Genomic DNA, 14,798 nt, shown 5'->3' with positions numbered 1-14,798 from the left:
TCATCATCATCATCATCATCATCATCATCATCATCATCATCATCATAATGGGCAGCCCACGAGGCAGCAGCCGGGGAGGAGGATGAGGAGGAGCTGCAGACCGGTACTGACTGATCCATGGACCAGTCCCGGTCCCCAGACCGGGGGTTGGGGACCACCGGTATGGTATAAAGACTTTTATGTCAGATAATCCATCAGAGATATTTAAATGTGACTGTTTTGTCCTCAGTTTGCATTGCATAATCTGTTCCACTAAATATTTCTGGTAAGAAGAAGAAGAAGAAGAAGAGTTGGTTCTTATATGCCGCTTTTCCCTACCCAAAGGAGGCTCAAAGCGGCTTACAGTCGCCTTCACATTCCTCTCCCCACAACAGACACCCTGTGGGGTGGGTGAGGCTGAGAGAGCCCTTGGTGACCTTGGAGGAGGAGTGTATCTTATGGCTTAACACCCACTCCGGGTGGCTGTCCCGCCCCTGAGTGCCTCCTCCTCCAACTGGCTTGCCTGTCTGTCCAGCAGCCAGCCAATCACCATCCGTCCCCCACCCCCTCCCCCCCTCCCCCTCCCCCTTCCCTGCCTGCAGCCTTTCCGGGTCCTGGGGGAGGGGGAGGCTCTCCACAGAGTCCTGCCACCCCCACCCCGATCTAGCACCTGTTGTATTCCTGAATGTATGATAATACACTATTTTCAGTGTGCTGAAGTTGATAGATGTGATCCAAATGTTTCGGGTCCTGTAGTGACTGTCTGAGACTGTTTCTGTTTACTTCAAAATTGATATTTTCTGTTTGAAACTTATTATTTCCTTCCTCTTAGATGACAGTAGCTGACCCAGGGGCACCACCATTTGTAGCTCAGTGTCTTTCCCCTTGTTGTTTCTATTTTTAAATGCCATAAATATACCAAACGGTACAATTTTATGTGCTGACAGTTATGAGGGATACATTTTAGGTCGTAGAGCAGTACAGTAAGTTTAGGACTGCTGAGGAAAATGATGGCGGCACATATTTCATCTCCCCTCCGTTTCTATTTTCTTTCCTGATAAAACCCAGAAAAATGAGCATTTTCCTCCCGTGTCTCCAGCATATCCAGAAATGGTGCCTCGTGAATCCTGCCACAGTTTTCTGTCTACAGACACAATAATGATCATTTCTATAGCATTTCCCAGCACTCAGCTTGCTTCACAATTGTTTTCTCTTTTAGCTTAAACCCCGACCCCCTGAGAGTTATGCTGGAAGCAATCTAGGATGCTCAGTGGGCTTCTCTAGCAGTGGAGGGACTTGAAGCATCTCAAAGGTCTCCAACATTCAACACAGGTGAGAGTGTGGACTACACCCAGCCAAAGGACCACCTGGGAGTACCCAAGACAGACCCTCCACCTTCCTCCTAATTCAGTCTCTAGTTCAAGGTGAGAGATGCTGAAATGCAGTCTTTAATCAGCTATTAACTCTTGATTAGGAAGTATTTGCAAAATCATAACAACAAATACTTTCTCAGAATCATAGAGCTGGAAGGGAACTCCAGTGTCATCTAGTCCAACCTCCTGCACACTGCAGGAACTCACAATGACCTGTCCACCCACAGTGAACCCAATTTCGTGCCCAGGTGTTTCCCCCAACAAAAATCTCCAGAATCCAGCCTGGCCTGGAGGGTATTCACCTTCCATCCCACGGTGGCAATCAGCAATTCCCTGGGGATGCAAGGAAAGGCCCACAAGAGACCAACCCTGGCACATCCCTTCCTGCCCACCCACCCACCCACCCACCATCTTCTGCCTAAGTTCACAGAATCAGCATTTGGATCATATGACTCTCCAGCCTGTGCTTAAAACCTTCCAAAGAAGGAGAACCCACCACCTCCCAAGGAAGCCTGTTTCTCTGAGGAACCATTGTTCTGTTGCTTGGCTGATCCCGAAGTCTAAACCACCCTTGAAAGTTAGGTATCTGCCAGAAATGCACAATTGTTTCTGTACACAGGATGGCTAAGCTGAGCCTAGGACTGTGGCTGTGGGGGGGAGGCATGGGCTGTGCTCCTCTCTGTCAGGGCCACACTCACCTCCACGTCAAAGAGGGCTGCCCCATAGCCCGGCCACTCCTTGATCAGGCTCATGTACTTGGCCATTGCTTGCGCTTGGCTCATTCCCTGGACCTTCCCCCACTTGTCGATGACGCTCGTCCTGACGGCAGAGACCTCCTCTTTGGTCCACATGTCAAACATCTGCTCCTCTTCCGTCTTCTGCTTGCTGACGGAGCTGCTGCGGAAACTCCTCCGCAGGGTCCCGTCCAGGAAGTTGGGTCGCTTCCGCTCCGGTCTCTCTGCTGGGGCAAACATTTTGGTGGACTGAATTATCCGCGACTTCAGTCTTTGCAGCGGGTAGACGTCTTCGAGTTCTGGCACGGTGATATTGGACAAAGCGTAATCGCCTTGCAGGTACTGGAGCCGCAGGGCAGCTAGGGCCTGGAGGGTTTCTTCGGGAGCGGGATGATGTCCTCGGATCACCGCTTCGTGTGCCTAGCAGAAAGGGACGCAATATGGGATTCTGCCCCCTCCAAAAGGACCACCCCACCCACCCCCGGCCACCCACCCACCCACTCGAGAAACACGTCAGAACCCGCTTTTTGCCCGCTCCTCTTTGCCGACTGATTTCAGCCACAAGAGGGCAGTTTGTTGGCCGTCTGTCCAAGGAAGCTGCTTCCACATGATCCGTCTGGCATAATTTCAAAGATCAGGCCTGAATCGCTAGACACAGTTACTCCCCCTCACCTCCACCCCCCCCCCACCATCGGGGGGCAGAAATTGGGCTGAGCTTTAAATGGCAGCAGCCGTGAAGCTCTTTGGAGCGAAGCCAGAAGGAATAACGAGGAATGGCAGGGCCGACTCTGATTCACACTCCCAAGGCGGGTCTGAGGCCCACATATCACGGGGGGCAGAGAGGCTCTGGGGCTCCCCCGAGGCCAGCGAGTGAAGCCAGCAGCCACCAAGCTCAAACCTTGTGGACTCCACAAAACGGCTCTGCAGGTGGCCAGTTCTGTGTAAGGTCAGCATGTGAGAGGAAACAGCCAGGAGACTCAGCCGCCCGGAGCCACAAAGGTGGGCCACATAAAAAGGCGAAGGGAGGGAGGAAGGAAGGAAGGAAGGGAACCCCCCTCCCCCCCACACACACACATACACCTGCCCTATCGATCTCCACCCCCTCCTGGAAACTTGGGATTCCTTTATTGTGGTGTTTTGAATATCTGATGTTCTCCTGCTTTCTCTGGATTCTCACGGGGATGCGGAACAGGTTTTGGAACAGCTGAGAAGTGCAAAACAATCTTTAAACCCACCCAGCGCCGTGCCACGCCGCGGAATAAATAAAGGAGTAAGAGCTCTGTGGGAGGAATTAGGGCGGGACCCGTCCGGGATAAAAACTCGGAGAGGGCCAATCAGGGGCCAAGTGGCCAATTGGGAGGCGCGCCCCGGACTCTGCACCCACACTCCGTCCCCATATGATTTGTTGCCGGGAAAGGAGCAGGGCAGCCACGGCGCCACGAACAAAAACTCCCCTCGCCATGGCTCTGCCGCCCTGCGCTCGCCACGCGAACGGAACGCTCCCTGCCCAGCCTCTACCATGCCGAGCAGCTCCGCCGCCCAGACGCGCTCTCCGGCGCCCAGACGCCCTCTCCGCCGCCCAGACGCCCTCTCCGCCGCCCAGACGCGCTCTCCGCCGCCCAGACGCCCTCTCCACCGCCCAGACGCGCTCTCCGCCGCCCAGACGCCCTCTCAGCCGCCCAGACGCGCTCTCCGCCGCCCAGACGCCCTCTCAGCCGCCCAGACGCGCCCTCCGGCGCCCAGACGCCCTCTCCGCCGCCCAGACGCGCTCTCCGGCGCCCAGACGCGCTCTCCGGTACCCAGACGCGCTCTCCGCCGCCCAGACGCCCTCTCCGCCACCTGGACGAGCTCTCCGCCGCCCGGACGCCCTCTCCGCTGCCCGGACGCGCTCTCCGCCGCCCAGATGCCCTCTCTGGCAGCCAGACGAGCTCTCCGGCGCCCATACGCCCTCTCCGCCGCCCGGACACCCTCTCCGGCGCCCGGACGCCCTCTCCGGCGCCCGGACGCCCTCTCCGCCGCCCGGACGCCCTCTCCGGCGCCCGGACGCCCTCTCCGCCGCCCGGACGCCCTCTCCGGCGCCCGGACGCCCTGTCCGCCGCCCGGACGCGCTCTCCGGCGCCCGGACGCGCTCTCCGGCACCCAGATGCGCTCTCCGCCGCCCAGACGCCCTCTCCGCCACCTGGACGAGCTCTCCGCCGCCCGGACGCCCTCTCCGCCGCCCGGACGCCCTCTCCGCCGCCCGGACGCGCTCTCCGCCGCCCGGACGCGCTCTCCGGTGCCCTGACGCGCTCTCCGGCGCCCATACGCCCTCTCCGCCGCCCGGACACCCTCTCCGCCGCCCGGATGCCCTCTCCAGCGCCGACGCGCTCTCCGGCGCCCATACGCCCTCTCCCGCGCCCGGACGCCCTCTCCTGCGCCCGGACGCCCTCTCCGCCGCCCGGACGCGCCCTCCGGCGCCCAGACGCCCTCTCCGCCGCCCAGACGCGCTCTCCGGCGCCCAGACGCGCTCTCCGGTACCCAGACGCGCTCTCCGCCACCTGGACGAGCTCTCCGCCGCCAGGACGCCCTCTCCGCTGCCCGGACGCGCTCTCCGCCGCCCAGATGCCCTCTCTGGCAGCCAGACGAGCTCTCCGCCGCCCATACGCCCTCTCCGCCGCCCGGACACCCTCTCCGGCGCCCGGACGCCCTCTCCGGCGCCCGGACGCCCTCTCCGCCGCCCGGACGCCCTCTCCGGCGCCCGGACGCCCTCTCCGGCGCCCGGACGCCCTCTCCGGCGCCTGGACGCCCTGTCCGCCGCCCGGACGCGCTCTCCGGCGCCCGGACGCGCTCTCCGGCACCCAGATGCGCTCTCCGCCGCCCAGACGCCCTCTCCGCCACCTGGACGAGCTCTCCGCCGCCCGGACGCCCTCTCCGCCGCCCGGACGCGCTCTCCGGTGCCCTGACGCGCTCTCCGGCGCCCATACGCCCTCTCCGCCGCCCGGACACCCTCTCCGCCGCCCGGATGCCCTCTCCAGCGCCGACGCGCTCTCCGGCGCCCATACGCCCTCTCTGGCGCCCGGACGCCCTCTCCTGCGCCCGGACGCCCTCTCCGCCGCCCGGACGCCCTCTCCTCCGCCCGGACGCCCTCTCCGCCGCCCGGACGCCCTCTCCGCCGCCCGGACGCCCTCTCAGCCGCCCGGACGCGCTGTCCGCCGCCCAGAGGCGCTCTCTGCCGCCCAGACGCGCTCTCCGCCGCCCAGACGCCCTCTACGCCGCCCAGACGCCCTCTCCGCCGCCCGGACGCCCTCCCCGCCGCCCGGACGCCCTCTCCGCCGCCCGGACGCCCTCTCCGCCGCCCGGACGCCCTCTCCGCCGCCCGGACGCCCTCTCCGCCTCCCGGACGACCTCTCCGCCGCCCGGACGCGCTCTTGGAGCCACACCTCCACCACTGCCGCCGTAGTTCTGCTGCCACTCTACTCTGCCTGCCCGGTGACTCCCACCCCCACACCTACTCTTTGCCGCTTTCCCCCCTGTCCCCGGCAGCTTATGTCACTCTTCTAAAATTCCCCATCCAAATCCAATGATCAAGCCTTACCTGCTCAAACATGAATGCAAATTCCACGCTGTCATTCGGCACATGTTCTGTGTCTAGGAAACAGTAAAGCTTGAAGTAAAATTTCCACCCCATGTTACCTCCTTCAGAATCAGCAGCAAGCCTGGGAAAACAAAGGGGGGAAATGCTCTTACATGACACTTGAAACGGAAGCCACAATTTCCTTGGTCACAAAGGAATAAATCCGCACAGACATCGAGAGGGGTGGTCACAATAGTCTGCCTGGAGCAGAAGAAAAGTCCCTTAAAGACTAACCAAACCAGGGGCAGGGGAGGAACCTCTCTGAAGAAGTGAGCCGTGATTCAGAAAACCCCAATGCTGCCACAAATTTGGCTACTGGACTGGCTTTTTTCTACAACTCCACACTTGAATTTCTCAACAAACAATTCAACCGGGGAAGCCCCTGCCACAGGACACAAGGGAAGGGGCTGGGCGGAGACGGCCGACGGGGCCGCAGGGAGCCTCCGTGGTCAGAGGCAGCACACCCTGCTCCAGGGTACATGGTTGGCCACTGGGGGAAGCAGGACGTTGGACAAGAGGGCCAGATCCTGCAGAAAACCTTGACCACTTGGACTCCTCTGAGTTTTTAAGCAAGCCTCTCTCACAGCCTTGTGTGCTGTATCCCCACCAACTGTCTGTGGCTTGATTGTGCTTTCCTAGATCGGGATTGCTGGGGGAATGGGGGGAGGGGCAATGCTAGAAACCGATTTTGGAAGGCCTGCCACATTTGCTGAGGCCGGTTTGCCCTGATGTCAGCGGCGAGGTTGGGGCAGGGAGCAGAAGCGCTCTGGAGCAGCCCCCCCCCCCATGCCTGCGTGAGAGAAGAGGCTGCTGGCAGCTCCCATGCAGAGGCTCCAGTTCTGGGAAGCCCTGAAGAAGAGAAAGGGCCCTGTGGGAAGGCTCCCTGGTGGGGGCACGCCAGAGAAGGCAACAGGAGGGCTATTGAGTCCAGAAAAGGATATTCAGGGTGCAGCTCTGAAGGATTTTAATTGCCTGCTTGTTAGCAGAGGCAAACTCACTTTTCAAACTTTGCCAAGACGTCGGCCACCACGGTTCTGCTCTCAATGGCCTTCTCTGTAGTGCCGTTGGACTCAAACAAGGCAAACATATTTCTGCTGTCTTCCATGGCCAGGCCCCGAATCAACTTTTCAACGACCTGGCAGGGGAACGTGACGAAACCGAAATGAGGCACACAAAGGCTGGCGAGACTTTAGAAGAGAGTCACTTCAGTCAGCAGGAAAGGAACCCAAAAGGGCACCGACCCAACCCTCTTCCCCTTGAACTCTCAACAGCTGAAACGTCTCTCTTGACCAAGACTGCGCAGGCGTAATATTTTGCATCCTGCAATGAGTCAGCCACAGGGAAAGCTGTTAACGGTTGCATAGATGAATGATGCATTCTTCGGCAGCATTTCCCACTCCGAAGGTACCAATAAGGAGAGCAGAAATGCAGGACAGAGAGCAGAGGGAACGACAGGCCCTCTCCAGACTGCTGCCTTTCCCTGGAAAGTGGGGCAGACTTGGTGAGGTCCCCTGCTGAGACTGGCAAGGCTGCACAGGACTCTTCCAAGAGGCTTTCCTTGATCGTTGACCTCCCAACACAAGAAAAGTGGCATCATCGTACCATTTCAGAATAGTGGAAACTATTCGAGACAAATCTGAGGCTGATTCCGCACGACGGGCTGACCCCCCCCCCGGGGGGCGATTTTCGCTGGGTGAATGAAGGCTCACCAGTTCGTTGCTTTCTGCTCGCTCAGAAGAAAAAAAAAGCGATCGCTTCGCCGGAAGTTCGGAGGACAGAGCCAGGGGGAGGGACTTTGTTGGAACCGCAACAATGGGAACGCACAGGTCTTTTTTGCTAGTGTTGCAGATTGTTTGCAGGAGTGTAGCGCTTTCCAGAGGGTGAATCCACTTTTTGGGATTTCCCTTTAAGCGCTACAACGAATCGCTTTTTGCGGGACTGTTTCAGGAGTGTGGCAGATTGTGTGCGACGTTTTGCGGAACTGCAAATTAGAAGCGTTTACAATTTGCAAGCCTTTGGCAACATTGAAGTTGTGCGGAATGGACCTGAATTACACAAATACTCCTTCACCTTTTTGGATTCAGCCAGATCTGAAAGGTTTTGGGGGTTTTTTTTGTGCCCATGCTCCCCTCTGCTTGCCAATAGCAAAAATGAATTGCTGTAATATTATTACATAAAACAGGGAAGAGCAAATATTACGTGCAATATATGAACAAATGGGTACTATCAATAAAATCTCAGCATCCATATACAGGGCAACATTAATTTACAAAGGACCTGGGTCTCTACACAACAGCAGCCAGCTCCAGACCTAGCAGCAAAGGAAGGAGAGAGCCTCTGTCTTCCTGCCGTCACAGTTTCAAGACTGCTCAGTCCCATCGGACACCTCCAAGTCCTCCTGGCTCAGAGGTTGGCGGTTTCGCCCAAGGACTTTCCCCTCTTCTTTCTTTTGTTTGCCAGCAAAGGCAGGGTGAGCATTTAAAGGGAGAGTGGCAGGTCAAACAGCTGATAATGACAGGCCTGCTCCCTTGATACCCCCTCCCCAGCTGGGGATGGATTTAAAGGGAGTGGGTGGGGGGCTGCTGGGTGTGCCAGCTGCTCCCTTCAAAGGCTCACCCCGCCTTCACAGGCTTGCCTGAGGAACTGGGGTGTGGCATTTAAATGGGTCAAGTTGGGGCCAAATCGCAATTTGGCCACCCTGATTGGGATCATTTGAATGCAGGGAATGGGTGATTCAGCTTGGATGAGAGTAAAAAGTGCCCAGAAGGGCCCAGATTTGGGTCCTTTCCAGCTTATCCAAGCTGAATCGCCCTGACTTTTCCGTTACATGCCTATTTTGGGACCCCACGGTGCCCACCGAGGACAAATGCTCTATTCTCAAGATGCTCGAAAGGCCATGGCAGAACTGTTTCCATTTCACATGGGCCCATCAGTCTCCTCTGTGGTGAGTGTTTGTGCTGTCCTGCTTTCACATCTCATGAAAAGTGACCGATACACGTGACAGTCCCTCTGGACCCCTGGGCTTTCACAGCAGTGAGAGGATGCTGGCACGGGCCCGCAAGGGGCACCTGCATCTGGCCCAAGCCCTCCACCTCCTGATGGCTCCACGGCACTCCTCACCTCGCCGGCTGTCGTGTGGGAGCTGATGGTGATCTTACAGGACCCCCCACCATGGCAGTAGACGGTAGAGGTCATCTCCTGCCTGTGGATCAGAGCTTCAATTTCATCCCTGGAGGCCACAAATTCTCTGCTTTTCGTCTTCTTAAGGGACTCATAAATGAAAAGGGCATATTTTTCCATTTCGGTGCCTGGAAACTGGTCATGGATCCTGTGAGGACAAGCACAGAGTTTCATTTCCCAACAAGCTGAAGCTGAAGGCAGCTGAAAGGCCAGATTTGGAATCCCATCTCCATCAACAAGGTCCCAAGACTGCCTGCACAGTTCTCCCAGTCCAGGAGTTCTTTCCTCGGACGTTTTGGCAGGACCCTCAGCGTGTGCCTTTTCTCCCCTCCCGAGGGCTGATCCCCGCCGGCCTCCCCTGCTCTTCACAGATGCTTCACAGGCCTCAGGAATGCTCACTGGAGGGTTCTCTTTGTACACGGCTGGCCCCTGGAGCGGCTGGAAGAGGAGACCCAATCTCCAGGGAGGCAGCTTCTCCCTCTCTCTGAGGCTGGGTGGACGGAGGCTCTCCTCCTCCCTCCCTCTGGCCAGGGGACGGTGGTGGGAGGGGGCACAAGGGAGTCCCCCTTTCCCTGGTCATTCTGAAACTCTGCTTACCTTTTCAGGTGGAACTTGAGGTACCGGAGGATACCACGGCTTGGCAGGAACATGCAGCTCATGCAGGTGAGGATCTGCCAGCTGTACAGATTGCCACCACGGCCAGGACTGGGCACTTGTGTCGTCTGCTTGATGAGCTGGCAGTAAAGCTCGTCCCGCAGGGGCCGCAGGTCCTGCCCCGTCTGAAGAATGCCCTGAATGATTGGGATCGGATCTGCTACGGACTCCAGCTGCTGCAGGGAATGGAAGACCTTGACGGCTTCATCCTGCAGAGTCGTGTAGCCCTTGTCTTTCAGCGCTGGAGGAGGGAAACACAGCAGAGCATCGGGACATGACCTCCCCGTCCTCCCCAGGTGGCCTTTCCTGGCAGCCAAATGGGCCGAGTGTCTCGTCAGGACATCGTGGAAGCCCACGTGACAAAAGTGATATGAGAGAGCCCACGCCTGCTTTTTAAGAGGTTCTACCTAATTTCCTAGGTATTAGCCTTCCCTCTTATTTCTTTTTTCTGAGAGCTGGGAATTGTCTCAAAGACTGGGAAAAGAGGGCACGGTGGGGCCGCGTGGGCTGCAGCTCGTGGCTGTTGTCTCCGGGTTCCCCCCACCATTAGAGTGGTGCTGAATTAGGAGCCCCGGCTCCCCACATCGACCTATAGGCTGCACAGCTGGAGAAAATGCAGGGGAGGGAAGGCTGGGGGGGGGGGCTGGGATCCTTCAGCTGAGAAAACTGGGGGGGGGCAAAATTATGTCGGGGGGGGGAGGGAAGAGAGTAGACAAAGAGAACTTTTCCTCCCTTTCCCAAAAGACTAGAACTTGAGGGCATCCAATGAAACTGATGGGCAGTAGGTTCAGGACAGAAAAAAGGAAATGCTACTTTACACAGAGTGATTAAAAGGTGGAATTCACTGCCAGAGGATGCAGCGATGGCCACACATCAAGAAGAGGAAGAGTTGGATTTTATACCGTACTTTTCTCTACCAGAAGGAGGCTCAAAGCGGCTTATAGTCGCCTTCCCTTTCCTCTTCCTGTGAGGTGGGTGAGGCTGAGAGAGCCCTGAGAGAACTGCTCAGTCAGAACAGCTTTATCAGTGCTGTGACTGGCCCAAAGTCACCCAGCAGACTGCATGTGGGGGAGCGCAGAATCAAACCCAGCTCGCCAGATTAGAAGCTACTGCTCTTAACCACCATGCCATGCTGGTTTTCTTCAAAAGAGAATTGGACTGATACATGGATAAGTCTGTTAATGGCTACTAGGCATGGTGGCTGAGGGGAGCCTCCACGATCCTCTGAATGCCAGCGCCAGGAAGCCACATCAGGGGAGGCCTCGGGCCCTCTGCCCTGTGGCTGGCCCTGCAGGTGAACTGGCCGGCCCCTGGGTGAGACGGGAGGCTGGACTGGAGGGACCCTCCCTGGCCTCACCCAGCAGGGCTCTTCTGAGGGTCTTCTCAAGGGAAGGCCTCGGCCTCTCTGCCCTGTGGCTGGCCCTGCAGAGGAACTGGCTGGCCCCTGGGGGAGACGGGAGGCTGGACTGGAGGGACCCTCCCTGGCCTACCCAGCAGGGCTCTTCTGATACTCTTATGAAGGCCTCGGCCTCTCTGCCCTGTGGCTGGCCCAGCAGAGGAACTGGCTGTCCCCTGGGGGAGAGGGGGGCCTGGACTGGAGGGGCCCTCCCTGGCCTGACCCAGCAGGGCTCTTCTGAGGGTCTTCTCAGGGGAAGGCCTCGGCCTCCCTGCCCTGTGGCTGGCCCTGCAGAGGAACTGGCTGGCCCCTGGGTGAGACGGGAGGCTGGACTGGAGGGACCCTCCCTGGCCTGACCCAGCAGGGCTCTTCTGAGGGTCTTCTCAGGGGAAGGCCTCGGCCTCTCTGCCCTGTGGCTGGCCCTGCAGAGGAACTGGCTGGCCCCTGGGTGAGACGGGAGGCTGGACTGGAGGGACCCTCCCTGGCCTACCCAGCAGGGCTCTTCTGATACTCTTATGAAGGCCTCGGCCTCTCTGCCCTGTGGCTGGCCCAGCAGAGGAACTGGCTGTCCCCTGGGGGAGAGGGGGGCCTGGACTGGAGGGGCCCTCCCTGGCCTGACCCAGCAGGGCTCTTCTGAGGGTCTTCTCAAGGGAAGGCCTCGGCCTCCCTGCCCTGTGGCTGGCCCTGCAGAGGAACTGGCTGGCCCCTGGGTGAGACGGGAGGCTGGACTGGAGGGGCCCTCCCTGGCCTGACCCAGCAGGGCTCTTCTGAGGGTCTTCTCAGGGGAAGGCCTCGGCCTCTCTGCCCTGTGGCTGGCCCTGCAGAGGAACTGGCTGGCCCCTGGGTGAGACGGGAGGCTGGACTGGAGGGACCCTCCCTGGCCTGACCCAGCAGGGCTCTTCTGAGGGTCTTCTCAGGGGAGGCCTCGGGCCCTCTGCCCTGTGGCTGGCCCTGCAGGGGAACTGGCTGGCCCCTGGGTGAGACGGGAGGCTGGACTGGAGGGACCCTCCCTGGCCTGACCCAGCAGGGCTCTTCTGAGGGTCTTCTCAGGGGAAGGCCTCGGCCTCTCTGCCCTGTGGCTGGCCCTGCAGAGGAACTGGCTGGCCCCTGGGTGAGACGGGAGGCTGGACTGGAGGGACCCTCCCTGGCCTGACCCAGCAGGGCTCTTCTGATACTCTTATGAAGGCCTTGGCCTCTCTGCCCTGTGGCTGGCCCAGCAGAGGAACTGGCTGTCCCCTGGGTGAGATGGGAGGCTGGAGTGGAGGGACCCTCCCTGGCCTGACCCAGCAGGGCTCTCCTGAGGGTCTTCTCAGGGGAAGGCCTCGGCCTCTCTGCCCTGTGGCTGGCCCTGCAGAGGAACTGGCTGGTAATGGGTGAGACGGGAGGCTGGACTGGAGGGACCCTCCCTGGCCTGACCCAGCAGGGCTCTTCTGATACTCTTATGAAGGCCTTGGTCTCTCTGCCCTGTGGCTGGCCCAGCAGAGGAACTGGCTGTCCCCTGGGGGAGAGGGGAGGCTGGACTGGAGGGACCCTCCCTGGCCTGACCCAGCAGGGCTCTTCTGAGGGTCTTCTCAGGGGAAGGCCTCGGCCTCCCTGCCCTGTGGCTGGCCATGCAGAGGAACTGGCTGGCCCCTGATTGAGATGGGAGGCTGGACTGGAGGGACCCTCCCTGGCCTGACCAAGCAGGGCTCTCCTGAGGGTCTTCTCAGGGGAAGGCCTCGGCCTCTCTGCCCTGTGGCTGGCCCTGCAGAGGAACTGGCTGGCCCCTGGGTGAGACGGGAGGCTGGACTGGAGGGACCCCCCCTGGCCTGACCCAGCAGGGCTCTTCTGAGGGTCTTCCCAGGGGAAGGCCTCGGCCCCTCTGCCCTGTGGCTGGCCCTGCAGGGGAACTGGCTGGCCCCTGGGTGAGACGGCAGGCTGGACTGGAGGGACCCCCCCTGGCCTGACCCAGCAGGGCTCTTCTGAGGGTCTTCCCAGGGGAAGGCCTCGGCCTCTCTGCCCTGTGGCTGGCCCTGCAGAGGAATTGGCTGGCCCCTGGGTGAGACGGGAGGCTGGACTGGAGGGACCCCCCCTGGCCTGACCCAGCAGGGCTCTTCTGAGGGTCTTCCCAGGGGAAGGCCTCGGCCCCTCTGCCCTGTGGCTGGCCCTGCAGGGGAACTGGCTGGCCCCTGGGTGAGACGGCAGGCTGGACTGGAGGGACCCCCCCTGGCCTGACCCAGCAGGGCTCTTCTGAGGGTCTTCCCAGGGGAAGGCCTTGGCCCCTCTGCCCTGTGGCTGGCCCTGCAGAGGAACTGGCTGGCCCCTGGGTGAGACGGGAGGCTGGACTGGAGGGACCCTCCCTGGCCTGACCCAGCAGGGCTCTTCTGAGGGTCTTCTCAGGGGAAGGCCTCGGCCTCTCTGCCCTGTGGCTGGTCCTGCAGAGGAATTGGCTGGCCCCTGGGTGAGACGGGAGGCTGGACTGGAGGGACCCTCCCTGGCCTGACCCAGCAGGGCTCTTCTGAGGGTCTTCTCAGGGGAAGGCCTCGGCCTCTCTGCCCTGTGGCTGGCCCTGCAGAGGAACTGGCTGGCCCCTGGGTGAGACGGGAGGCTGGACTGGAGGGACCCTCCCTGGCCTGACCCAGCAGGGCTCTTCTGAGGGTCTTCTCAGGGGAAGGCCTCGGCCTCTCTGCCCTGTGGCTGGCCCTGCGGAGGAACTGGCTGGCCCCTGGGTGAGACGGGAGGCTGGACTGGAGGGACCCTCCCTGGCCTGACCCAGCAGGGCTCTTCTGGTGTCCTTAGGAAGGCCTCGGCTTCTGTCCCCCATTGTGGGTTCTTCAAAGGAACTGATTGGCTGCTATGGAAGGGGCGGGGCTCTTGTGTGCTCCAGCTCTCCTTGGTGGGGGGACTGGCATGGTCTCTGGGTCTCCCTATTGGTGGGGCTCTCTCCTTGCTGGCCCCCTCCTCTTGCAGTATTAGGGGGGCGGGTGAGGTGAGACCCCTTTCCCTTGGCAGGGCGGGGCATAGCAGAGCTGCCGTTGGAGCAGGTGGGCATCAGCTATTGGCCTGCTGGCCTGGCCATGGTGGCGGGGAAAGCCGGAGCATGGCTACTTGCGTGTGTGTCTCTTGCCGCCTTCAGCTCTGGGCAGTGTCGCAGAGGGAGGTGAGCCGACCTTGGCAAACAGAAGGGGGCAGCAGACGGCTAAACCCCTGTTTGCTCTGGTCCCCCACAACCTGGGGGGCAGGTGGGGTTCCGACATATGGGTTCAACCCTCAGCATTCAGGCAGACATCTGCGGAAACCCCCTTCCCTTCTTTTGCAATCCAATGCTACAGAGTATCTCTCCCCCCCCCCAGCCCCCCGCCTCCCCTTTCTCCGGGGAACTGATCTCTGCAGTCTGGAGAGGAGCTGTCACTCCGGGGGATCCCCAGGCCCCACCTGGAGGCTGGCATCCCTGACCCTCAGTGGGATACAATAACCTAGGGCAGGCTTTCTTGACTTTTTACCACTGAGAACCCCTCAAACATCCTTCAGGCCATTCTTCAGAAACCCCAGATGGGGTGCAGTTGTGCAGAATTTGCCCTCCCTTTCCTACCCCCTAAAGGCCTGTCACTGGCCATTTTGGGGAGTTATCATGAGAGCCAGTTTGGTGTAGTGGTTAGGAGTGCGGACTTGTAATCTGGCATGCCGGGTTCGATTCTGCACTCCCCCACATGCAGCCAGCTGGGTGACCTTGGGCTCGCCACGGCACTGATAAAACTGTTCTGACCGGGCAGTGATATCAGGGCTCTCTCAGCCTCACCCACCCCACAGGGTGTCTGTTGTGGGGAGAGGAAGGGATGGTGATTATAAGCCGCACTGAGACTCCTTTGGGTAGAGATAAGCGGCATATA

At 60.0% G+C, this 14,798-nt stretch overlaps 1 protein-coding gene across 3 annotated transcripts in view; it reads right to left on the bottom strand.

The window, feature by feature from the left end:
• MYO10 (myosin X) overlaps nt 1-14,798 on the bottom strand; it is a 252,095-nt gene that overhangs the window by 7,432 nt on the left and 229,865 nt on the right. For all 3 annotated transcript variants that reach the window (XM_077353346.1, XM_077353347.1, XM_077353348.1), the window contains 5 exons: nt 9,477-9,774; nt 8,820-9,027; nt 6,698-6,834; nt 5,661-5,781; nt 2,051-2,506 (listed from right to left, as the gene is read on the bottom strand). In XM_077353346.1, coding sequence (XP_077209461.1) covers nt 2,051-2,506; nt 5,661-5,781; nt 6,698-6,834; nt 8,820-9,027; nt 9,477-9,774 — 1,220 coding nt within the window. The remainder of the gene's footprint in view (nt 1-2,050; nt 2,507-5,660; nt 5,782-6,697; nt 6,835-8,819; nt 9,028-9,476; nt 9,775-14,798) is intronic.

The sequence above is a fragment of the Paroedura picta genome, chromosome 9, assembly GCF_049243985.1.
Source record: "Paroedura picta isolate Pp20150507F chromosome 9, Ppicta_v3.0, whole genome shotgun sequence".
Lineage (NCBI taxonomy): Eukaryota > Metazoa > Chordata > Lepidosauria > Squamata > Gekkonidae > Paroedura > Paroedura picta.
This window is presented reverse-complemented; position numbering and strand designations above follow the sequence as displayed.